This window comes from Pelodiscus sinensis, chromosome 2 (genome assembly GCF_052426305.1).
Source record: "Pelodiscus sinensis isolate ZL-2025 chromosome 2, ASM5242630v1, whole genome shotgun sequence".
Lineage (NCBI taxonomy): Eukaryota > Metazoa > Chordata > Testudines > Trionychidae > Pelodiscus > Pelodiscus sinensis.
The window spans coordinates 34,936,470-34,961,977 of NC_143053.1; the positions used below are offsets into that span (position 1 = coordinate 34,936,470).

The 25,508-nt window shown below is 41.7% G+C and overlaps 1 protein-coding gene across 1 annotated transcript in view; it reads right to left on the bottom strand.

Moving 5' to 3' along the window:
* The window catches only part of RIMS2 (regulating synaptic membrane exocytosis 2), a 510,981-nt gene that overhangs the window by 237,374 nt on the left and 248,099 nt on the right, over positions 1-25,508 (bottom strand). The window contains exons 15-16 of the mRNA XM_089776190.1: positions 21,349-21,462; positions 569-634 (exon numbers count right to left, since the gene is read on the bottom strand). Coding sequence (XP_089632316.1) covers positions 569-634; positions 21,349-21,462 — 180 coding nt within the window. The remainder of the gene's footprint in view (positions 1-568; positions 635-21,348; positions 21,463-25,508) is intronic.

Sequence of the window (25,508 nt, forward strand, 5' to 3'; positions counted from 1 at the left end):
AACATACAATGTCCTATAAAATAATATCCTATCGTAGGGTGTGTCTAGACTACAGGATTTTTTCAAAAAAAGTGGCCTTTTTTTGAAAAACTTCACCTGCGTCTAGACTGCAGCTGCGTCTAGAAAGTAAGTCGAAAGAACGCAGCAGTTTTTTCGACTGCGGAAAACCTCGTTTTACGAGGAATAACGCCTTTTCTTGAAAGTGCTCTTTCGAAAAAAGGTGCTGTATAATGCAAACTGTGCTTTTTCGAAAGAGAGCATCCAGACTGCATGGGTGCTCTCTTTCGAAAAAGCGGCTTGCTTTTTCGAAAGTACTGGCTGTAGTCTAGACGCTCTTTTTCAAAAGAGGCTTTTTCAAAAGTATCCTTCAAAAAAGCCTCTTTTGAAAGAGGCTTGCAGTCTAGACATAGCCTAGCTGTCTACCAACTAATAACCCAGACACCATTTTTTTCTATAAACACATTAGTTATTTTGGTACTAAGAACAATTCTTCTGAATTTTATATCATGTAGGTAAACACAGGTACATTCTTTTATCCACACAGTATCACACAGAGGAAAATATGTACCTGGTATCTCTGTGATGGTGGTCAAATGACTGAGTATATCGAGAGCGAGGTAGCGTGAAACAATGACTGAAAGCATGGCAGAAACAAAAATGCAAATGTGAGACAATGAAATAAAAAGGGAATAATTTACATCACACAACAGAAACATGCAGGTCAGGTGGCTTGTGGACAGACCATTCATAAAATATTGCTTGGATGTACTCAAATAACCACTTAATTTTAAATCTGAAGTGTGGTACCAAACATCAAAACTAGGTAAAATACTTATACATTTTAAAGGAGAAGTTATGAATATTTTGAAAAAACTAGATTACTTTTCTGTAATTAATTTTTTCAGTTTACTTCCTCCATAGAGTCCAATAACTAGAGCGTGCATAACCTGGCTATATGGGACAACAGAAAATAATAAAAAATAAGCTGGTTTTTTAATGTTGATTGCAAAGCTCCATGTGTGATATGGAAACAAAGCATTGACTATAAATTCAAAGTCGAACAGACCATTCTTTATTTATCAGGCAGCTTCCACTTAAGGGAAGAATGAAGATTCTCATGCAAGCAGAGATATCGGAAACACATATAGAATTATGACTGTGACAATTTATGAAAATTCAAGTTATAGATCAACAACCCACTTTCATAACATCCATCCATAGACAGCAAATCTAAAGAGGCTAAAAAGCAGTCCCAACTAGTATATTATAGTTTTAAAATTTCTAGATAAACAAAAAGAAAAGAGTTACTGAAGTCCTCAAATCAAGATTTTATAACTCAAATTTAATGAAAACAGGGAGAAGTATCCAAAAACATGGCAGCCTTCTAAAATCTTCCTGGTTCTAATTCAGCCCAGACCTAGGTCCTACATTTCTCTTTGGAAAGAGAATCAATGACCAAGGCTACAATCTGACTACCATTTAGGTTTGGTAGTTCACAATGTGAAGGGTTATAAGGACAAAAAGTAAACCCTTCATACAAATGATTACAAGCACTGCAAGATGAGGATTCTGGGAAAAGAACTGGAGCCTCCGTTCTAACCTGCTTCTTATAAGAAGGGTGAGAGGAGTAGTTGGCATTGTCTTTAAAGTAGTTATACTTTTTCTTTATAAACTTGGAAGCAGCTAGTCAAAACAGGCTGCAATGACATCGCAACTCTACCTGGTCAGTGATTTCTTGCCCAGGTATCTCTTGGTTGTAGCCTGTGTACATTCCTGTACAAAATTTAACTCAAAATCCTTGAATGATTTCTGCAAAAACTGGAGAAAAGTAGAAATGTGCTCTTTACCATGACTATGTTGGTATTTTTCCACAGAGAATGTGAATTTAACTTCAGATAAGTCCTCCAGATCAGTGGCTCTCAATCTTTCCAAAGAACTGTACCCCTTTAGGGGTCTGATTTGTCTTGTATACCTCCAAGTCTCACCCAATTTAAAAACTGCTTGCTGACAACATGAGGCATAAAATACAAGTGTCACAGCACACTACTACTGAAAAATTACTTACTTTCTCATTTTTACCACAAAACTGTAAAATGAATCAATTGGTATATAAATATTGTACTTACATTTCAGGGTACAGAATATAGAGCAGTGTAAACAAGTCATTCTATGGCATTTTAGTTTGTACTTACTTTGCTCATGCTTTTTATATAACCTGTTGTAAAACTAGGCCAGTGTTTCTCAAAGCTAACAGAGCACTCTGCTTTGTTTATCTAAAGGCTCCACAGCCACTGAGTCTCACAGCTCCCATTGTCTCTGGTTCACTGTTTCCAGCAAAGGGAAGCAACATTGCCTGGGTTGACACTTCCTGCAGCTCCCCTTGGCTGGAAATGATGAACTGGAACCAATGAGAACTGCAAAGCTCTGTAACTGCAGAATCTTTAGGTAAACAAAGTGGAGCAGCCCATTAGCAGCTTTCTCAAAGTCCCATAGCCCACTTTAAGATACACTGAAGTAGGCAAATATGTAGATGAATTCATGTGCTAGAACCCCCCATCCCACTTCTGGGGACACGTACATATTGTTCCAGACCATCAGTTCCAAGCAGCAACTTCGATCATGTAATCCTCAGACTGCTTCCAACCATCTGGAAGTGTCATCTGAATGGGGAGGCATTGTATGACACCAGAAACTGGAAACTGGCAACACTACAGTCTATGGAATAAGAAGCACCAACATAAAGTCTTGAATTTCCTATTTAAATTACAGTTATATGTCTGGAGCAAAGAGCACTCTGTGTTCTGAGAGACACCCCTATAGAGATGGGGAGAGAACAATATGTTAGGGTATGTCTACACAAGCCCCCTAGTTTGAACTAGGGTGGCTAATGTAGGCATTCAAATTTGCAAATGAAGCCCGGGATTTAAATATCCCAGGCTTCATTTGCATGATCCCAGGCGGGTGGCATTTTTAAATCCCCTTAGTTCAAACTGACTGCCCGCGGCTACATGCTGCAGTCAGAAGTTAATCCGAACTAAGTCCTTAGTTCGGATTAACTGTTACTCCTCCTGCAATGAGGTGTAACAGTTAATTCAAACTAAGGACTTAGTTCGGATTAATTTCTGACTGCTACGTGTAGCTGCAAGCAGTCATACTTTGGAAGGAGGAATAAGAGATCCTCCGGAAAAGGCTTTATTTTCCAGAGAATCACGTCTAGACTGGCGCTTTTCTCCGGCTTATCTCCAAGCCGGAAAAAAGCAGCAGCCATGTTAATGCAATTACCGCGGGGGATATTTAAATCCCCCGCGGATTTGCCTATTCCAAAGTCTACATTAGCATCCCTTTTCCGGAAAGGGGTGCCAATGTAGACACAGCCCTTGACTATAGTTCTGCTTCACTGACACAATTAAAAGTCTCTGATTCTTTCTTTCTTTCTTTCTTTCTTTCTTTCTTTCTTTCTTTCTTTCTTTCTTTCTTTCTTTCTTTCAGAAAGATGTGGACAAATTGGAGAGACCAGAGGATGGAAACAAAAGTGCTAAAAGGTTTTAGTGTGGGGAGGCTGCCTCACACAGATAACAGGGGAGTTAAAGCAGCCCTCAGAGAGCAACCCGAATCAATGGGAAGAAGACTTATAGAGCCCGTCAATTAGAGAAAGGATTTTTAGAGCAGCCAATCATGGCCAGGTAGGGCCATATAAGAAGGGTTGCTCAGCTGAGCAGAAAGCAGTCTCTCTCTGGAATGCAAGACAGAAGAACTAACTGCGGAAATAGCCCTTCAGATTGAGCAGTGCTGCACAGGGTCAGGGAAGTGAGAAAGCTCCAGTCCAACTGACTGCCAGATTGAAACCCTGATACAGGGACAAAGAAGGTTCTGGCTGGGCTATGAGGATGTGGCTAAGGGAAAAAGGCAGCAGAGGCTGGAGGAGGGACAGTAGGTGGCTGTCAGCTATAGGGTCGCTAAGTTAGGATTCAAAGCAGTTGGCAAATCTCCCTCCCTCCCTCCCTGCTTCATCCAGTTGCCTCATTAGCAAGTGGGGTGCATCCACATTTCAGTTTGCCCCTGAGGAGAGGGGTTGGACCTTAGACTGACAGAGTCCTCTGACTTAAGTGGTGGAACTAAGGATTGCCAGTCTCCTGAAAAGGGGAGGGAAATGAATGGAATGGTGCATAGCCATGGGTCCCAGAGTGGTAAAGACAGCAGAAGTGACGGTGGGTGAGACACCACCTGAGGAGGAGCATGGTTGCACCAAGCTAATTCCCTGGATGGCCAGTAGGAAGTGCCATTGTGGTGAGTCACACCACATTACAGGTTTGGAAAAAGCTAACTTATGAGGAAAAGGTTAAATAAATGGGCATGTTTAGTCTTGAGAAAAGGCTGAACAGACATTCTAGGTTTTAGAGTGATAGAGACAGATTGACAATCCTGGAATTTTCTTTACTGGGGAGGGTGATCAATTAACAACATGAACAAATATGTTATGCTGTTACCATGATCATGATGAACACATGCTGACATGTGGCATAAGGGATCTGTCGAAAAAGCCATTCTTTCTTAACAGATCCCCCTCTAGACTGCTGCTTTTTGCCGACAAAGTGCTGAGTCGGCAAACGCAGTGGCCATTTTCATGCAAATTAGGCGTGGGATATTTAAATCCCTGCCTCATTTGCAATGTCGACCTACCTAATCTGCATCCCTCTGCCAACAGAGGGATGCAGTCCAGACATACCCTTGAAGTCTAATATGCTCACAAATCCTTTACAGGTTCCTAAAGATCACATCTTAAGAATAAATGGTCAGTAAAAAACATTTCAAGAAATTAACTGTGTGAATAACTTTTTTCTGATAATTGTTTTTTACATATCTCATAAGTAGACAAGTGGGACTTTAATTGATTCTTCTCTTTCAAAATTTTACACTGACTTTTAAAAATACTGTTAAAATGATTTTACTATAGTCTGAAACATCTTAAAGAAAATTCACAGATGAATAAAATAAAGATAGCTATAGAGAAAAAAGAGATGGTTAGCAATTAATAATTAAATACACTTGCTATGGTCCATGTTTTGGATTTTAATATTTTTCTCAGGGGACAAAACAAAAAAAATAGACTAATTCCTAGGTTTGATTTTCAAGGAATGAAGGATAAGCAAAATCGCAATAAGTGTTGTTATACAACAGTCAGGTTGTTTTATGTGCAACATTGAGGAAAAAAGGAAAAGTAGCACTAAATATAGTCATGCCCTCCAGAATCAGTTTAAGCGAACATTCCTTTATGCTTCTTTGCTATAGGAAAATTCTAGTGAGTGACTATGTTTTCACTCAAATCAGAGTTCAATGTCTATTTCAATTTCTGAAGGCCAGAATGCATAAAACTAGATTTTTCCACTCCAGTACCAGTCTTATCAAGGTGACTTCCCCCCCAGTAACACTTTGAAACCATGGACAAAGTCATACATCAGGCACTAGTCCAGGGATGGGCAAAATATGATTTGCATGTCAGATTTGGTCCACCAAGCCCCAGATTCAGTCCCTGAGAACCTCAGCTGGCTCCCTGCCTGCCCAGTCTCCGTTGAGCAGTCAGGAAAGCTGGCTGCTGCTGCACCATGTGATTCTGTGAATGCTGAGAGTACAAGGGAGGTGGCAAGAGGAAGACCGAGGACAGGGTAGGCCCACTGGTCAGTGAGGATGGAGAAACAGTAACAAGAAACTTGGAAATGGCAGACATGCTTAATGACTTCTTTGTTTCGGTCTTCACCAAGAAGTCTGAAGGACTGCCTAACATAGTGAATGCTAGTGGGAAAGAGGTAGGTTTAGAAGATAAAATAAAAAAAGAACAAGTTAAAAATCACCTAGAAAAGTTAGATGCCTGCAAGTCACCAGGGCCTGATAAAATGCATCCTAGAATACTCAAGGAGCTGATAGAGGAAGTATCTGAACCTCTAGCAATCATCTTTGGGAAATCATGGGAGACAGGAGAGATTCCAGAAGGCTGGGAAAGGGCAAATATAGTGCCCGTCTATAAAAAGGGAAATAAGAAGAACCTAGGAAACTATAAACCAGTTAGTTTAACTTCTGTGCCAGGGAAGATAATGGAGCAAGTATTTAAGGAAATGATATGTAAACACTTGGAAGGTGGCAAGGTGATGGGGAACAGCCCGCATGGATTTGTAAAGAACAAATCGTGTCAAACCAATCTGATAGCTTTCTTTGATAGGATAATGAGTCTTGAGGATAAGGGAGAAGCAGTAGATGTGGTATATCTAGACTTTAGTAAGGCGTTTGATATGGTCTCGCGTGATATTCTTATCAATAAACTAGGAAAATACAACTTAGATGGGGCTACTATAAGGTGGGTGCATAACTGGCTGGATAACCGTACTCAGAGAGTAGTTATTAATGGTTCACAATTCTGCTGGAAAGGTATAACAAGTGGGGTTCCGCAGGGGTCTGTTTTGGAACTGGCTTTGTTTAATATCTTCATCAACGATTTAGATATTGGCATAGAAAGTACGCTTATTAAGTTTGCAGATGATACCAAGCTGGGAGGCGTTGCGACTGCTCTGAAGCATAGGGTCATAATTCAAAATGATCTGGACAAATTGGAGAAATGGTCTGAGGTAAAGGGATGAAGTTTAATAAAGACAAATGCAAAGTGCTCCACTTAGGAAGGAAGAATCAGTTTCACACATACAGAATGGGAAGCAATTGTCTAGGAAGGAGTACGGCAGAAAGGGATCTAGGGGTTATAGTGGACCATAAGCTGAATATGAGTCAGCAGTGTGATGCTGTTGCAAAAAAAGCAAACATGATTCTGGGATGCATTAACAGGTGTGTTGTGAGCAAGACATGAGAAGTCATTCTTCCGCTCTACTCTGTGCTAGTTAGGCCTCAGTTGGAGTACTGTGTCCAGTTTTGGGCACCACATTTCAAGAAGGATGTGGAGAAATTGGAGAGGGTCCAAAGAAGAGCAACAAGAATGATTAAAGGTCTAGAGAACATGACCTATGAAGGAAGCCTGAAAGAATTGTGTTTGTTTAGTTTAGAAAAGAGAAGATTGAGGGGGGACATGATAGCAGTTTTCAGATATCTAAAGGTATTTCTACACTACAAAGTTAATTCAAAATAACTTCTGTTATTTCGAATTAACTTTAATAGCATCTACACAGGCAAACCGCTATTTCAAAATAAATTCAAAATAGTGGAGCCCTTATTTCGAATTTGGTAAAGCTCATTCTACGAGGAGTAACACCAAATTCGAAATAGCTATATTAAATTAAGTACTGTGTAGACACTTAATTCGAAATAGGGGGCTTTCAGTCCTTCCCAGGGACCCCGGTGGCCACTCTGGGCACAAACAGGAAAACTTACTCTTCTCTCCCCCAGCCCCGGAGAGATTAAAGGGGTAGACCCTGGTCACAGTGCCTATGCCAGCTCCAAGCCTGCCGGCTCAGAGCCAGCAGTGGCCACCGGGGCCCCTGATTCAGTGGCCCCAAAACATGAGCTAGCAAGCCACTGGCAGCCAGCCCTCCACCGCTTCCCAGGAGCAGTCTGCCAGCTCCCAGAAGCCTGACAGGGGCTGGAGAAGGCGGGCGCCTTCCTGGTCCAGGGTGGAGACCATGGACCTTATTCAAGTTTGGGGGGGATGCTCCCAACGTCCATGATCTCCACACTAGACGGAGGAATGCAGCTGTCTATGGAAGGATAGCTGCCAGCCTGGCCAACAAAGGCCACATGCGAACCCAGGAGCAGGTTACCATGAAAGTTAAGTTGGTCTGGTGAGACCCCCAACTCTGAGCCCTTAGCTTCCCCTCCACCTTCTTCCCCTTGCTTCCCCCTTCTAGCTCCCTCCTCCCAGGTTTCCCCCTCCAGTCTTCCACCCTCTCTCTTCCCCTCTTCCACCTCCTTTTCCCAGTCTCCCCAGAGGTTCATCCCCCCCACTTTTGTTCAATAAACCCAGTTTCTATTTTTGAACATACATGTATTTTATTTGACATCAGGAAGGTGGGCTAGGGAGTGGTAAGTGGAAGGACGTGAGGGAGGAATGGGGCACAAGTCCCCGGTGGGGAGGACTGGGGAGGCTTTGAGGGCTCCTCAGGATGGATTCTCTCCCTCAGGGCCTCCTGGATCCTAACAGCATCCAAGTGGACTCCCCAGATGGCAGCCTGCAGCAAGTGCAGCCAGGCTAATGGCAACGACCCCATGAAACACATCGGCATGCCCAGTGGCAGCTCTGGCTCCATGTGGCCGAGTGCTGTGGTGTCCCGAGTTCGGGCACTCAGGGCACTCCAAGACAGGACTACTTGCTGTCCCTCATCGTGGTAGACTAGCAAGTGGGGAACCCTGAGAACTGTCTGTCCAGGGTGGGAGTAGGGTCCCTTTAAGCATGGAGCTCAGTTAGCCTCAGGCAGCAGCCTCACACACTAAGTCCTAACCTGATGCGTTGCCGGCACTGGTTCTGGACAGCCTTAACTTTGATTTAGGTTCCACTCAGTGTGGACGTGCTATTTCGAAATAGCAAAATGCTATTTTGAAATAGTTTTTGTGTATAGATGCGTTATTTCGAATTAGCTTAATTTGAATTAACTATTTCGAATTAAGTTAATTTGAAATAGCACTGTAGTGTAGATATACCCTAAAAGGGTGTCATAAGGCGGAGGGAAAAAACTTGTTCATCTTGGCCTCTGAGGATAGAAGAAGAAGCAATGGGCTTAAACTGCAGCAAGGGAGGTTTAGGTTGGACATTAGGAAAAAGTTCCTAACTATCAGGGTAGGCAAGCCCTGGAATAAATTGCCCAGGGAGGTGGTGGAATCTCCATCTCTGGAGTAGGTTAGATAAATGTCTATCAGGGATGGTCTAGAAAGTTTTTGGTCCTGCCATGAGGGCAGGGGACTGGACTCGATGACCTCTCGAGGTCCCTTCCAGTCTTAGTACTCTACGATTCTATGAAAAGGCTTCTCACTATTCCCCCTCCCCCGCCCCCCAGTAGCTCCCATTGGCCGGTTTCTGTCCAATAGCAGCTGCCTGTTTGCAGGACAGGCAGCATGTGAAGTGACCCTCCCCCCTCAACCTCTAGGCTCACCGTGTTTGCAGCAGCAAACATGACCCGAAGGCAGGAACCCTGGTTAAAGAACCTGCTGGGCTGCTGGCTGATAGCCACCCAGATAAGGTCTCCAGCCAGAGCCTGCCTCTGGCACCCAAGTCCCTCCCTCCCCCAAACCTGTGCCCCACTCCTGCATCCCTACCCCATATAACCCAAACCTTCTGAACTCCTGCCTCAGCCCCCATACATCTTCCCAGACACTGGATCCCTTCCTACACCCCTCCTCAGGTTACAAGCTCCTCCCAGACCTTGTATCCCAATCCACTATCCCTGGTCACAGCCCAAATCCCTGCACCCCCTCCCGAACTCCTGCCCCAGGTTACAACCTCCTCCAAGACCCTGCACTCCCTCCTTCTACACACCTCCCACTTCCATAATCCTCTCCTGCTCCCTCCCAGACCTTGCACCCCAATCCACTGTACCGGGTCACAACACAAACACCTGCACTCCTAGCCCAGGTCACACTCCCCTCCTTCATCCAAACTCCCTCCCAGATCCCACACCCCAATCCCTTACCCCAAGGTCCTTTATACACCCAACCTCCATCCCAGACCTCCTTCATTAATGTCATGGAAGAGTGCTGCCCTCGACCACTAACCAAATTCTTGGAGTGGCCCCCTATCAAAAATTATTGCCCACCCCTGCGCTAGTCTTTCATTTCAGTAATCTCATTTTGGCAGTTTCTGTATACTTTGTAACATACAGTAGCCCTCATCACAAACTAACTACTCATAATTTAGTGCAATACAGCATGATTTGCAAGTCTCAGGAGAGACTGATAGTTAAAGCCTGCATAAAAACTAAACTGTCTTTCACCTCACAGGACCTGGCTTGTCTGCCAGGAGAATGCCACATCATTATATCTTATTTTTATCAAGACAGAGTACACTGCAGGCTTACTATTCTATCAGAAAGTGACATGAAATAGATTTTGCAGATTTTCAAAATCATATTCCTATTTCAGTAACAACAAAGTACACACTGACATTGTAAAAAGCCACCCTAGATATGCAGACCAATTTTATCAGAAATACATAAAAATAAATTCCTTTGGATCAATTTTTGTCTAAATATATGTATTTCTCAATTGCTCTTTTTCTAAATAATAAGTGATTGGGCATTAATCAGGCAGACACAGCTATTAAAGGAAAGCCTTGCAGAACTATAGCATATTTTACATAAATATTTGCCAGGTTCCCATTATGATAAAGACAAAATATGCCATGTGCCACAACATAACCTCAAAAAAGTAGATACTCCTCATAGCTATATGAGGTTAGTTGAAATAATGCATAGATATTTGTGTTCAGTGTTTTCTAAACACATACAAATGCATCGTCATCATCCAAAACAGTTTACAGTCTAAGGCCCCAATTTTGCAAATTACAATTACTGCACCCATGCAGATCCTCCTAGTTTCAATGGTGCTATGCTTGGATGCAGCAAGTAATAAATTGCATCACAGGGACATAAGAGAAAATTAACAAAATAACTTACAGTGGAGGATAAGAATAAAGCATACTAGTGGATTTCTTAGGTAGAGGGAAAACACACATCTGACTGATTCCATGTTCTCAATTTATCAGAGGTATGGATGTTTATTACATAGTGAATCCACTCCTATTAAGCAATTACTAGCTGGCTAGATCATTAAATGTTAAGCATTTTAGTTTATAGTCACTGATAACTTTTAGCTAGTTGTTATAGTTAGATACACCACAATGTTTTTCTGATTTTTTCAGGTATCATTACATAAATTAAAATGTCTTCTTCCTCACTCGCAATATCAGCATCTTCACAGTCCTCCTTCTGAGGAAGTCAAGCAGATTACTGGCTTTCTACAACGCATATGTAGCCCAAGGTCCAGTGTGTTTCAGCAGCAGCCCTAGAAGTACAAGTTATGGACTACAAACTGCAGCATGTTGGGAGAACTTCCTGGTTCCTGCCAGGATGTAATCTGTGCCCTCAGCAGGGACTGTGCTAGAAGCAGCATAGAGGTTGCATGCTGAGAGAAAGGGCTGCTGAATTGTGATCCTGTTTTATGATTGTTACGGAATAAAGCCTGTTCCAGGTGATTTGTCTGAGTGGGTCTGGTCTGAGGTGCACACACACACATACACACACAATTGAAAGCACACCAAGCAGCCTCAGGCCTAACTTCCCACAGTGGTGTAAGAAGTCACAAGGCTTCCCCTATGCTTAATAACCCCACACTGGGCTAGGTAACAGGAGGGGTTACATATATAATAAACCTCCATTAAAACTTTGTATACATAGTAACTTGGAAAGATAACTAATTTATTGCACATTGTTCATTTATTATATGGTTGCTCTTTATACTATTAAAATATATTATATTAAGGAAAATGCAATATTTAAAGTAGTTTGTAAATACATTAAGTACTACAGGTTGAACCTCCCAAATCTGGGACGGATGTTGTTTGACCAAAGAGCACCAGAAGCAGTAGTGAGAAACAATGTGGGAGCTGGGGAGCTCAGGCTGGACCAACAGCAGCTGCACCCAACAGCAGCTGGGAGCCCCTGACCTGGCCTGTGGAATCCTCGGTGTCAGTGGGCCAAGTGGCTGGGGAGTCCCAGTCCCAGACAAGGAACCTCCAGCTGCGGAGGAGCTACTAGCAGTGGGAGGTCTGGCCAGGGAATCTCCAGCAGCAGTAGGACTGGTAGTGGCCAGGCAGCCCGTGCTGGAGCCCTCTGAAACTCCTGGTGACAGCGGGGCTGGGGTGACTGGGCAGCACTGGCCAAGAATGCCCTGGCTGAAGCTGGGCTGGTGGAGGCAGGTGGCCCCACCAGGGAACCCCAAAGAATTATCAGGCAACAGGGGGGCCAGCCCTAATAGAGGGGTGGGGTAGCTGGGCGGCCCCTTCCAGGGAATCCTGGGGAACACCCTGTGGCAGTGGGGCCACAGCAGCCAGGCAGTCCCAGCTGGGAGCCCCAAGGGATGCTGAGGCAGCCTGCCGGGCCAGCATTAGAGGATCCAGGGCAGGGCAGGGAGCCCCAAGGAGAGGATCCCAAAAGCAGGCAGCCAGCAGGGGGAACACTGACCTGCCCGGTCTGACAAACTCCTTGGTTCAGGACAGCTCAGGTCCCGAGGTGCTGGACCAGGGAGGTCCAACCTGTAGTTATTTAAACTGATCATTTACAGTGATTGTTCTCATAATCTAAAGTCCTAATGATGTATCTACTACCCTTTGAGGTGAGAACTAATACTCATAAAGAATCTGTTTTTCAGAGAAGGTTTTCAAATGCTGCATTTTTATTTTTTATTTTTATTTTTTTGCAGCAGCAGTCAGAAAGCATTTTACTTTACAGAAGTATTTTAATAGAGTTTTAAATTTGAAAAATTATGTCTTAACCAAGTTATTATTAAAAGTTTTTCAATCCCCAAAAAGACAACTGAGGACATTTCTTCCATAGGAGTCAAGACTTTCAGCTTACACAAGCAGCCTTAATTCAGCTTACACAAGCAGCCATGTTAAAGCAAAAATTAGGTCAGACAGAAAACTGTTAAGATGTTGAAATAACACCCAGACCATTAAAAACTAAATTCTCCATAATTTTCCTAAAATATATATTTGAATATTTAAGCAAAAAAGTATACTTGAGAGCTTGCAACAGGTTATTTTGGTTTCTATTATACTTTAAGATATGAGGGGGTACAGGCTATGGGGTGTAAATGGGGATGACATGTTTGGAGTGCAGGAGAGGGAGTCTAGGCCAAGACAAGGAGTGTAGGAGTAGGCTCAGGGTAGGAGGTTGAGGTGGGGGTGTACAGTCTAAGGAGGGGTTAGGGTGCAGGAGGGGATCTAGGGCTGGGTGTGGAGTCTAGAAAGGAGCAAGAGTGGTGGCGGGTGCTTGAGCAAAAGATTAAGGCGCAGAGCATTTACCATGGGCCCTTGGGCACCTCCCATTTGGTGGGGGGAATGGGTGCTACATGCTATCCCATGCTCACCTGCAGGCACTGGCCCCTGTAGTTCCAATTGCTACAATTCCCAGCCAATGGGAGCTGGGGAAACAGAGCTTCCTGGCATGGTGCCACAGCTCCAGATGGGGGAAGGAACAACTGTGTGGAGCTGCCTCTCTCCTTTCCCATCAGGAAGGGTTGGCCCAGAACACAGAGGTGTTAGGAGCTTCAGCTCCTAAAGCCCCATTCTTAATTTGGCCCTGCTGCTGCAGCCGGACAGGGAACACATTTTCCCCTTGGCTGTGCCAGCTCCCTGCTGGAGCCGGGGGAGCAGCGTGCTATTCTGGCACCAGCAGGGAACTATAGGGCTAATGGAGAGGACCCTCTCTCCCAGCCATGTCAGCTCTTGTGTGCTGCAGCCCTGAGCCCCTGTGCAGGGTTATTAGGTAGCACAGCTTAGAGGGAACCTTGCACCCAGGTTTTGTGGGTTTGTTAGTAAGGGGATGAGGGAACATAAAGCACAGGAACCTTTTCAGATCAGATAAGAGAAACTGCCTCAGCAGTAGAACTGAATGCCCCTTTTCAACACACCTTTCTCACATGTGCTCAGTATATACTACATAACAATGGTCGTGGTGAATAACTGGTGAATGTAAGTTAAAGTGACAGGCTAGTTTGACAATAATAGAGACTAGCACATTCAGCCCATATTCTTATCAGATATATAGAAAGATGTGCATTGTGATGTATATAGGAAAGAGAATACATGACAGCAATTAATTTCAATTCCATCTATGTAAAGATAAGGCTGTAGTTGTAATGCTCATAAATATGACCTTTCATATACACAAATACACAAATACTTTGTGTAAAAACAAGGTCTGCTACACAGTAAATAAATCAGACATATCTTATCCTCTCCTTCAGTCAGGAAGGAATCTCATTGTTTTTATACATGAGTTCTACATATATAGCCAAATGTATGCAAAAAAAAGGACAGGAAAAGACTTTAAATGTCTTAAATACCTGAGAAAACCTGCTCAATATAGAAATAAATCCTTCTATGACTTCACACCTACCACTCCACACTTGAACTCATGTGAGGTATCATTAAAAAAATGTTATTCAATGGGGACCCCATCCTGAAAGAAATATTTTCTGAACCCCCTGTTCTGGCCTCAAAACAACCCTCCCCCCAGCCTCTCTAAGCTCATCATCAGAAGCAATCTCCCCACAGTCCAGGACACACCAGCAGACCCTGAATGCAAAGCCTGGAAACATAACTCCACTGCCACAATGATCAACAACGTGTATGATTGGTGGTTGAAGGTCAACTGGGAGGCTGTGTCTACACTGCTAGGTTATTTTGAAATACGTTATTTCAAAATAATAACTCCTGAAACAAGTATTTCAAAATAAGTTTATTCCTCTTCACAAGCAGGAGTTATTATTTTGAAATAATAGGCTTGGTAGTGTGGATACTCACCTTGTCATTTCCAAATATGGGGAGTTATTTCACAATAATTCTCCAGTGTAGACATGCTCGGGGAGGCAAGCCTCCAACCCCACCCAGTTTAACACACACACCCCTACTTTGGGAGCCAGCCTTACCGGAGCATGGGCAGGGCAGGTGGCACACAGCCCCAGCCTCCCCACTCCAGAGCCCAGGGAAGGTTGAGGACACGTGGCTCCAGCCTCCTTGGCCCCAACCCAATGCGGAGGTGGGGCAACACACAGCCCTAACCTCCTCTGCCCCAGAGCACAGGGAGGTGGAAGGGTGTGTGGCTTCAGCGTCTCTAGCCCTGAATCACACAGAGGGAGGAAACTTGGGGGCAGCAACACTCTGCCCCCAGTATGTCTACAGAAGGCATTCTGGGGCTAGAGTATGGGTGGAGCCAGAGTGGTGCTTATTTAGAGCAGGGGTGGTGCTTTGAGAAGGCAATGCCTTCCCCCGCCTATTATACCCACCACCTCTGCTCTAAATGCCTTATAATAACAATGTAGGTCAAACCAGAAAATCGCTATGCTCTTGAATGAACTCACACAGGAAAATGATAAAAAGACAAAACCACTCAATCACCTATGAGTGAACACTTTCCCAAAGTAATCACTTATATCTGATCGATCAGTCCTCATCTCCAAAGGAAACCTGACCAATTCTTTCAAAAGACAAGCCCGAGAGCATAAACCTTGGAGTGTCTTAGTATAAAATGGCTCTAGTTTTATACTAATTTTATCTAGACTACATTTCCCAAGTTTGCTTATGACAATGGTATATGTGGGATTTTGTTAAAAGCTTTATTAAAATAAAGGTAAATTATATTCTAGCATTACTCTCTAAGGGTATGTCTACACTTGCCCCCTAGTTCGAACTAGAGAGGCAAATGAAGGCAACTGAAGTTGCTAATGAAGTGCGGGATTTAAATATCCCACACTTGATTAGAATAGTCACAGCCGGTCGCCATTTTGGAAAGTGCCTAGCCCGATTTAACTTGCCGCGTATAGACACGATACTCCGAGAAAAACTCCTTAGCTCGAATTAACTGGTACTCCTCATACAATTTCAATAATATGTAGCCCACTAACCTCTGTTTTTGTCCTATGACTCTAGAGGTTTTAAGGAGCCACTCTATCTTGAATGGTCCCTTAAAATATGTGCTAATTATTTATGCTAAACAATCTGTCCCACCTTGTATTTTGCTGTGATGCTGGGAGTTCTTTTGCAGATCTGAAGAAGAGCTCTGTGTGGCTTGAAAGCTTTTCTCCAACAGAAGCTGATCCAATAAGAGAGATTACCTCACCCACTTGTCTCTTTAAAAATTCCTGGTCTCATTAATTTCCTGTTCTGCACAAATTCCTTTTGACGCTCCTTACATCTTTAAAAGATCCAAGTGTTTCTTTGAAAACTACACTTTTTGATAAAGGCTCATGTAACCAATAAGGGCACAGAAACAATACTAAGTGGTTCAGGTGACAAATCACACAACTAACCAAAGTCCAGATCTGAACATACACAGTAAACAAATACACACTAACATTAAAAGGTAGTATGTGCACTATACCGTCCTTTCTCATCTAGTGCAAAGAGTTAACTGTGTTTTTGATGCCTGGTTTTTTTTTTAACAACAGAACTAAGCCCTTAGATAATAATTATCCTCTTTTTGGTTTCCATTCCGCTCTGACTGGGCCTTGTTCCACTGCCTAATATTTTGTCCTCAGACTGGCAAAGCTGGTGAGTCAGAAGGGGGCATGGTTGGAGCAAAGTTACATTTTGAAGATCCTCAACCACTAGAAGCAAAATAAATGCACTTAGTGTGGGGCTTAACAGTGGCATAAAGCCAATTTTATGTGCCTCCTTTGGGTGTTCACTAAGCACTGTCTGTCTGAACCAAAAACAAGTATTATCTGCATGGTGTTTACTCGTGTTATTTATCTGTCTTTTCCAATGTGATGCCCAATCATTTTTCCCTTCAATTGCTGTACTAATTACATTAGTCAGATTAGTAACCTCTGGTTTTTTACCGTCTTTAATTAATTTCACAAATTAAATGTGTAACAAATTAAATATATAGCAAGTACTGGCTGATTTAAATATTCATGTATTAATAAATTTGAAAGCAGTTGAGGATAATAAATGATAAGTAATATACAACAAGGATTTTTCAAGAACAAATTATGCCAAGCCCACCTAATTTTCCTCTTTGATAGGGTTACTGGCCCAGTGGATAGGGGAAATGAAGCAGTAGATGTAATTTAACTTTATTTTAATAAAGCATTTGATGAAGTCCCACATATGACATTGTCAAAAGCAAAATAGGGAAATGTAGTTTAGATAAAATTAGTATACAATGGGTGCACTCAGAGATTAGTTATCAATGGTTTTCTGCCCTTGGAGTGAGGGGAGTGGACATATCTAGTAGGTCCATCTGGGGTCTAACATGCTCTGCTGGTCCAATACTATTCAATAATTAATTTATGACTTGGACATAGGTATGGAAATATGTTTTAAAAATGTGCACCAAGCTAGAAGGCACTGTAAGCACTTTACAGGACAGGATTAGAATGCAAAAGGATTGGTCTGAAATAAACAAGATTAAATTCAATAAGACAAGTACAAAGTACTTACACTTAGGAAGGAAAAATAAAATGCACAAATACAAAATGGGAAATAACTGGCTAGGTAACAGTGCTATTGAAAAGGATCTGGGGATTATAATGGATCACAAACTGAATGTGAGCCAGTAATGGGAAGCAGCTCACCTCTAGATCTTTTTTTTTAATAAAGCAGTGACCACAATTTGACACAACACAAAGTCAACTTGTGGAACGTATTGCTAGAGGATGCTGTGAAAGACGAAAGTATTAATGAGCTCAAAAAAGAATTAGATGTGTTCATAAAGGTTAGGCCCATCAATGTCTATTAACCAAGATGGTCAAAGATATAACCTCATACTCTGGGTGTCCCTAAACTCTGATTGCTAGAAATAGGACAGCATAGCAGGGAATGGTTCACTTGAAAATTTGTCCAGTTCGTTTCACTCCCTCTGAAGTGTCTGGTGCCAGCCACTGTTGGATGACAGCATAATGGACTAAATGGACCATTAGTTTGATCCAGTGTAGACCATCATATGTTCTTAATAAATTGTTTTTCATATGATTTTTATTAACCACTCAGCCTGGGCTAAGACTCATGTTTCCTTCCAATTTGTGTTTCCTTCCAAACTGTAATCCTACAGAGCTCCAAATCCTGGGCCTGTATTATATGGCAGTAGCATAGCTCCTTAATGTTGGATATGCATGCTCAACCATAAGCTGAATTATCCAGAAAATGAGCAAGCAACATGGAGGGCAGAGTTCACTCCCACACGTTAGCCAGGTAACGAAGAGTAGTTTGAGGTGGAGTGAGAAACTTATACAGATGAATCCATTTCCCAAGCAGTCCTAAATACACCCCAATCACCACAGAGTGATGCAGTGCAACCTTATTGATTCATATGAAGCCATCAAAACACAGTAATGTAAAGTATGCACTTAGCCATTTACAACTAAACGTGAGACAAACTCAAGATAATTTTGGCAGCAAAAATAAAGGGTGTAACTGTACGAAAATATAGCAATTTTCCTTCTGTTGAAATTTACTTTACTATTCACAATGTCAAGAGCTGATCAGACTCCAGAAGTCTATCAGAGACTTCGAAACAGAAACTTCTCTGTTGTATCTAGCAACATTGCATGTTATTCAGCAGTAACTAAGAATTTCCAGAAGGAATAGTACAATAACAATAAAATAAGAACTCAGATCCAGGACACAGATCCTGGCTCTACTGAAGTCAATGGGAGTTTTACCATTGACTTCAGTGGAACCAAGATTTTACCCTAGGAATTTAGTGTGAACAGATAGACTATAGAACACAAGAAGAACATCTGAAATATGTTCACTACTATTGTTTTGATTCTTTAATTACCTTCCCATTCAGAGTCCTGATGTTAGTTATACAAAAGAATATAAACTTTGGAAGGTTTTGGACTATTCTTTTTCTTCCCCCTTTATAACTCTCAGTCAATAATACTTGAGAGAATGTATTTCATAACAGAAATTTCAGTTATTTGAATCTTTGAGCTATACTTCAAATAATACATGGAAGATAGGGTATGTTATGGTTTGTTTGTTTGTTTGTTTGTTTGTTTGTTTGTTTGTTTGTTTGTTTTAAAATATAGATCAATATATAAAGTATTTGGAGAGGGAAAAACAAGAAAAATAATTCTTCAAGTATTGACACGTGAGCTCAAGAATTTCATAAGAATAAACAAGCAACCAAAAATCTTTTGGTGAGCACCTCTGTCAGCTAATGAAGTTTCAGAGTGCCCTAAACTAAGAAACATCATCACCCTGAGACCCTATTGTCATGTTTGCATCATAATATTGCAAGATCACAGTACAGAGTACCATTGTATAAATACAACACTATGCTATTGCTGCAAACATCTGAATGTCATACCAAAACTCAGTGGCTGTGTCTACACTGGCAAGTTATTCCGGAAAATCAGCCGCTTTTCCGGAAAAACTTGCCAGCTGTCTACACTGGCCACTTGAATTTCCAGAAAAGCACTGATGATCTAATGTAAAATCATCAGTGCTTTTCCGGAAAAACTATGCTGCTCCCGTTCAGGCAAAAGTCTTTTTCCGGAAAAGTGTTCCGGAAAAGGGCCAGTGTAGACAGCACAGTAGTGTTTTCCACAAAAAAGCCCCGATCGCGAAAATGACGATCGGGGCTTTTTTGCGGAAAAGCACATCTAGATTGGCCACAGACACTTTTCCGGGAAAAGTGCTTTTTCGGAAAAGCATCCTGCCAATCTAGATGCGCTTTTCCAGAAATACTTTTAACGGAAAACCTTTTCCGTTAAAAGCATTTCCGGAAAATCATGCCAGTGTAGACGTAGCCAGTGTCACAACTCTTGTGTATTTTCTGACATACCAGTTAACAAAATTTCAAATGCTCTTCACTGATTATTGACTGGATCAAGATGTGTCTGCTTGAAGTAATGAGAATGGATTGTAATGGTTCTGTTCAGCAGTCCCTGCATTGTTGTATGTGTGTTTGTATGGTAGGAATGTGTGTGTTTTTATAGTGTATGTATGTCTCAGACCAAATTCAAACTTGAAAACAGTTTTTACAAGAGCTATATGTGGTGCTTCATGTCTTTTGATTATATAACAACACTCAAGAGCACTCTGTTTTTCCTCCATATTTAAAAAAACCAGACAGTCATCACTTAGAATCCTGAGTTCATTGCTTTAGGACATCAAAATTAAATGAAATGGCCTCAATACCTTGCTATGTAATGTTTTTCCCAGGGATGGGATACCTAGGCAAAGATTCTAATAAAAGAAATCTGTGAATATAAAGATACAACCTAAGTGTATTTACAAATATAGTTAGAAAATCTAGAACAAGAAAGATCTCTTTGCTTTTGGGTATTTTACTTTTTGCATTTTCTCTGTTCTGTCAAAAAAAATTGGTAATTTTTCCTTAATATTTGCAATTTGCCTGGGGATTGTGTGCCTCACATTTATGGACCATTGCATTAATGTCCATATAAAACACAATGTTTTTTTCTGTTCAATATATTTATCATAAAATAATGTGGTTTCCTAAATTCCTAAAGGTTCTAAAGTTAACAAATTCAGTTACGTAATTCTGATATCATTAATGAGATAGTTCATCTTCATCAATAATCTGCAAAAATATTAACTTGTCTTACTGCAATTGCATAAGTGACGACAACATATGATTGCTCATTGGGCTCTGAAAAAAACCCAAATGCTACGATATTTAGCAATGTTATCTATATAATTGTGAGGAGTATATTGCCATCTTGTTGCACAAAATGTACTCAAAAGCAGGAGTATTTTTAAAACTAAGTGATACAAATGCTTTCTCATTTTATTTTATGACCCAAAGTCTTGGTGGTAAGCAGCCTGCCATGGCACTCCAACAACTCCAGAAGATATCACAAGTAATATAGCAAAATGAGTTATACTAGCCAACTATAAACTGCATCTCTCTTCTAATTCATTAAAATTTAGATCGGTTGATCTGTCTCTGCTCACAATTTATAAAGCCCTGTTCTGCAAAAAAAAATCTATCATGGAGAGATTTGCACTCTAAACAGTAAGGCTAAACTCTAAGGCCCAATTCTGATCTCAGAGAATGGCAAAGCATTATTGTAATGGTAAATGGCTCATTAATGTAAGAATAGTTAAGAACTGCTTGTGCCATATACCATTTTTATATGGATGTTACTTCCACTGAAACCCAATGGGCATTTTGCACAAAAACAGAGTGCAAAATATGGCCTTCTATGTGATTTTCATGAAGCAATGAAAATTATCAATTAATACTGCTACATATTGTTCAACATATTCATTGGTCTGGAGACCTTACAAAAACAGTAAAAAACAAAAATTGTTTAAAAAACTGAAAATAATCAAAATAAAATCAAACAAAGAGAGAATCAGTTTTACTGCTAGTGTAACAGCCACAACCTCAAAGATTTTTCTGTTCTCTTTCTTATGAAGAGAATACAAAATGGCAGTTCAGGCAGCCCTGAACACACTGTGAATTTTAAATATTAATCCACTAAAAAGAACTAAAGACATATCATCTATAGAACTATGAGGCTATGTAGGTTTATGTGGGATTTTTTGTTTACTTTAGTGACCTGAAATTTAGAATTAATATATCACACTGAAATAACTCTCTTGTGATGACAATAGACTATAGATTATAGACTATAGATTTTCTAATCCTGTATAATTTTTACCTCTCTCTGTCTGGGGAGTAGTGGTCATCTTTTACACGATGTCTATCCATTCGGTTCATGGTATTATAATGTGCAGGAGTAGATCGAATCCCTCGAGGTCCCTGTTCCACATTCCTACCGAGGACATAAAAGCCATCAAAGTCTTAGGGTGAGCAGTAGACCATGTCCTTATATTGATTTGTAAATTTAGTTCTGCTAATGAAAATGTCAGCCATTAAAAAGCTTTAAGATGTCTATCTTTCACATACTTGTACTGTCACATAATTATAAGCCTCACAGTGAATTGCTGACATAATGGCTATCATTATTTAAGGAGAAAAGGCCTACCTTAGTGTCACAGATACTGTGACTTTAGCAGAGGAAGTGATTTCAGCCACTGCACTTATAGACTGATGCACTGTAGCAGAAATCTGCTTTCTAACTCAGGGTATGTCTACACTAGTTACACGCGGCATGGAATAGGCAGTTCGAATTAGGATCTCTCATTTGAACTACCAGTACACCTCGGAGTTTGGACTAAGGGGGATTTTAAAATGGCAGCGCCTGGGAAGATGCAAATGAAGCCCAGGATATTTAAATCCTGGGCTTCATTTGCAACTTTGAATGCCTACATTAGCCTCCCTAGTTCCAACTAGGGGGCTAGTGTAGACATACCCTCAGAGACTTATTGTAGGGAACTAGAATGTTCCAGATGGTGTTTCTCCATATTAGCAGAGACAATCTACTATGGAATGATATGAGGACTACTAAGGGAAAATTTAGCCTGCCAAGTAAAATATTACTTCTAGAAATTACTAGATATCTGCTTTGTAATGAAGAAGTAGCGCAACAATTTAATTTGCATAATTTAGGAAACTAAAGGAAGAAGATGGATTTTAACTAAACATTTTCTATATTCCAGTAGCAAAAAAGTAATTATTATAGCGAGTGAAATCTTCGCTACACTGAAGTTTTACCACTAACTTGTGTAATATGAAGTTTTATCACTGACTTTAACCTCAGTTGTGGGGCCAAGATTTCACCCATGTTTTATTCAACATAAACACTGATAATCGTTGGCATTCAATAACCCCTCTTTTCCTGTAGCACCAATACTAGGAAGAAAGGAAGATAAACGTATTGGTTAATAGTACTATTAGGTAAATGGAATAGGATACTGTATTTTCATTTATATGTTCACATAATATATTAGGCAAAATGTTTACAGACTATCATACAATGAAGGAAATCATTCTAATTAGATGAATCAGAATAATGAGGTATTTCCATGTTCTTGGAATCTGTGGCCTATACTGTAAAATCAAGACACATGCAGTGACAGCTTCTGGGCACCCGAATTTGAGAAGGCGAAGGTCAGTGTCTTCACTACGGGCAAGAATCAAATGTTGTCCGAAGTAGTGCATCCACATTATGGAGCCTGCTGTCGACTCAGAGAGTGAGGTAGGCAGTCGTGCTTAAGCTTCTGGTGTCCACTGGGTCCAAAATTTGGCAGCGGGTGATTAGAGGGGCTCATGTTGGCTGCGTCTTATACAGCACTCCTCTAGTCCCTCTCCCCTCATGTGAGATAAAGGGAATGCAGTATGCTCATTCCTTTTGGTGTCCTGGTTGTCTGTGCTAATGCCAGAGTACTGTGAGCATGGAGTCTGGGATGCTAGAAAGAATCGTTGTGCTAATAAGTGTTGTCGTGCACCTCATGGAACTGTACTTTGATAACCTGTGCACAGTGCTTCACCAGGAAGAGGACAAGGACAAAGCTTGGCATGGCATGGAGGCCATGAACTTGTGCTAGTGCAGTCACCAGACAATGCTATGGACACATTGCAAAGCTGGTTCTGGCATCAGGAGACAAGCTCAGATTGATGGGACTGCATTGTGACGCAGAGATGGTATGATCGGCAGTGTCTGCAGAACTTCCAAATGTGGAAGGCCATATTTCTAGAACTCTGCAAATGACTTGCCCTGACTTGAGATGCCAGGATACACACATGGGACCTGTTCTGACTGTGCAGAAGTGTATGACAACTGTGTTATAGACATTTGCCACGCCAGAAAGCTACCCATCAGTCGGGAATCAGTTTGGGAAATCTACAGTCGGGGCTGTTCTCATACTATGCTGTCTGGGGAATGTGGATACCATATTGGAGAGCTTTGCCACCATGGGCTTCCCTTACTGCAGTGGGGCCGTAGACAGGATACACATCCCCATCGTGGCCCCTGACCAACAAGCCTCAGAGTATATCAACCACAAAGATGCTTCTTCTTGGTGCTTCAGGCGCTCCTAGATCACAAGGGCCACTTCACCGACCACAACGTGAGATGGTCAAGATACCTGCATCCTTAGGAACTCCTGCCTCTTCCAAAAGATGCACATTGGCACTTTTTTCCCCAATTAGACAATCAGAGTTGAAGAGGTTGACATGCCCATTTTGATCCTGGATGACCCAGCTTACCCTTTACTCCTCTGGCTCGTAAAGCCCTACATGGGCAGCTTGGACCCAGCAAGCGGTCTCCTCTTTGGCCTTGTGATACTACTGCCTGAGCTCCTTGATTTTTACCCTGCACTGCTGGGCATTCTTGGCAAATCCTTTTCCCTGAGGCAACTTGTGGTTCTGCAGCAGATCTCGGCATCCCTCTTGCTGGCTCAGAGTTCATTGAAGATTAACTCAGCTCCCCACACCTCAATGAGGTCCAAGATCTTCTGCACACTCTAGGTTGATGCTCTTCTGTGCCTGTGGGAAGCAGAGCCCATGGGAGCAGAGGTATTCACTCTCATCAGAGTGTCAACAGATTGTTTGAGGAACTCATGTCCATGTGCCCCGCAGTGAGCTGCTTACTCTCAAAGCCTTTGCAAAGCTGGCCACATGGGACAGGCTTCTGTTCCTGGGATTTTTTTTAGCTCAACAGGTGAGCAGTAGAGGTGGAAATTTTGGCCAGAGCGGTCAGAGTGGACAACTGCAGGAGGCCTCCCAGAGGCCAATAGCGTTGAATTTCCAGCAACATTGCATCTACACCACCATCACTTTGACCATGCATGGTTAGAAATAGCATTATTCCTAGTGAAAAGCAGAAATACAGGAATCGATTTCATGGCACCTAAGTTGTAGCCCTGGAATTCTGTAACTAGTAGTTAGTTATAATGAATGTGTGTTATAACAAAAGGTTTGGATTAAACTTAAATACAAGATGTAGGCCTCAGACAGGACAGGCAGCTTGTTAACTTAGCTCCAGCTCTGTTGGATGTTAGCATACTGAAGTGAAGGGATAGAGTATTGTAATGCATAATGATGTCAGCATTAGATAAAGCCTTGTAGTAGATAGAAAAAAAAATTATGTTGAAAGACTTTACAACTTTTTTAAAGTGACTAGAAGTTCCATGCTGGAATTCTGTAAATGTATTGTTTGTGTGAATAAGAGCAAGAATGTTTTAGGAGAGATAAGTGTGAAGGCCACTGCATGCTCAAATGGTCAGAGGAAGGGCCAGAGACTCAGAAGTACCAAATAATTATCAACTAAGCTAAAGCACACTGAAGACGCAAACTAGACCGAGGCAGATTGACGAACCCTGAAGTTAGTGGCAAGTACCCCTTGATAGGGAACCAACAACAACTTTTGCCAGAAGACAACTCCCAGGAGGGGTCGTATGCATACTGATATCAGATGACTGTGAGAACAACCTCTAGATAAACATATGTCGCAGAAAAACTGATTGTGATGCTAAATGACTGATTAAGGCCTGACAAGGCAAAGTGCATAGACTTGCATGGAAGAAAAATCCTATAAAGGATGGAGTGTTTCGTATGGTTTTTCAGGTTCCTGTCCTGCTATGACTATGGCGTATCAGTACAGACAGACAAAAACTCGGCTCCTTCCTCACACCCGACCTATCTGGCCAATAGATTGGGCTGAGCAACAGACTGGCAACTATTCCATCAGCAGGGCGTGTGTGTTTATATATGTGTGTGTGTGTGTGTGTGTGTGTGTGTGTAAATGCATAAAATATTTTGTTATATTATCAATAAATACAGTGTGTTGTCTTATCCCCCTGAAAAAGATCCCATGTGCTTCTTTTAAGAATAACAAATGGCAGTGCAACAGACTTGGTACTGTGGACACATCACTTAGAAAATTTGAGTGTAGGTGGCTAAATTTGGTGTAAAGTC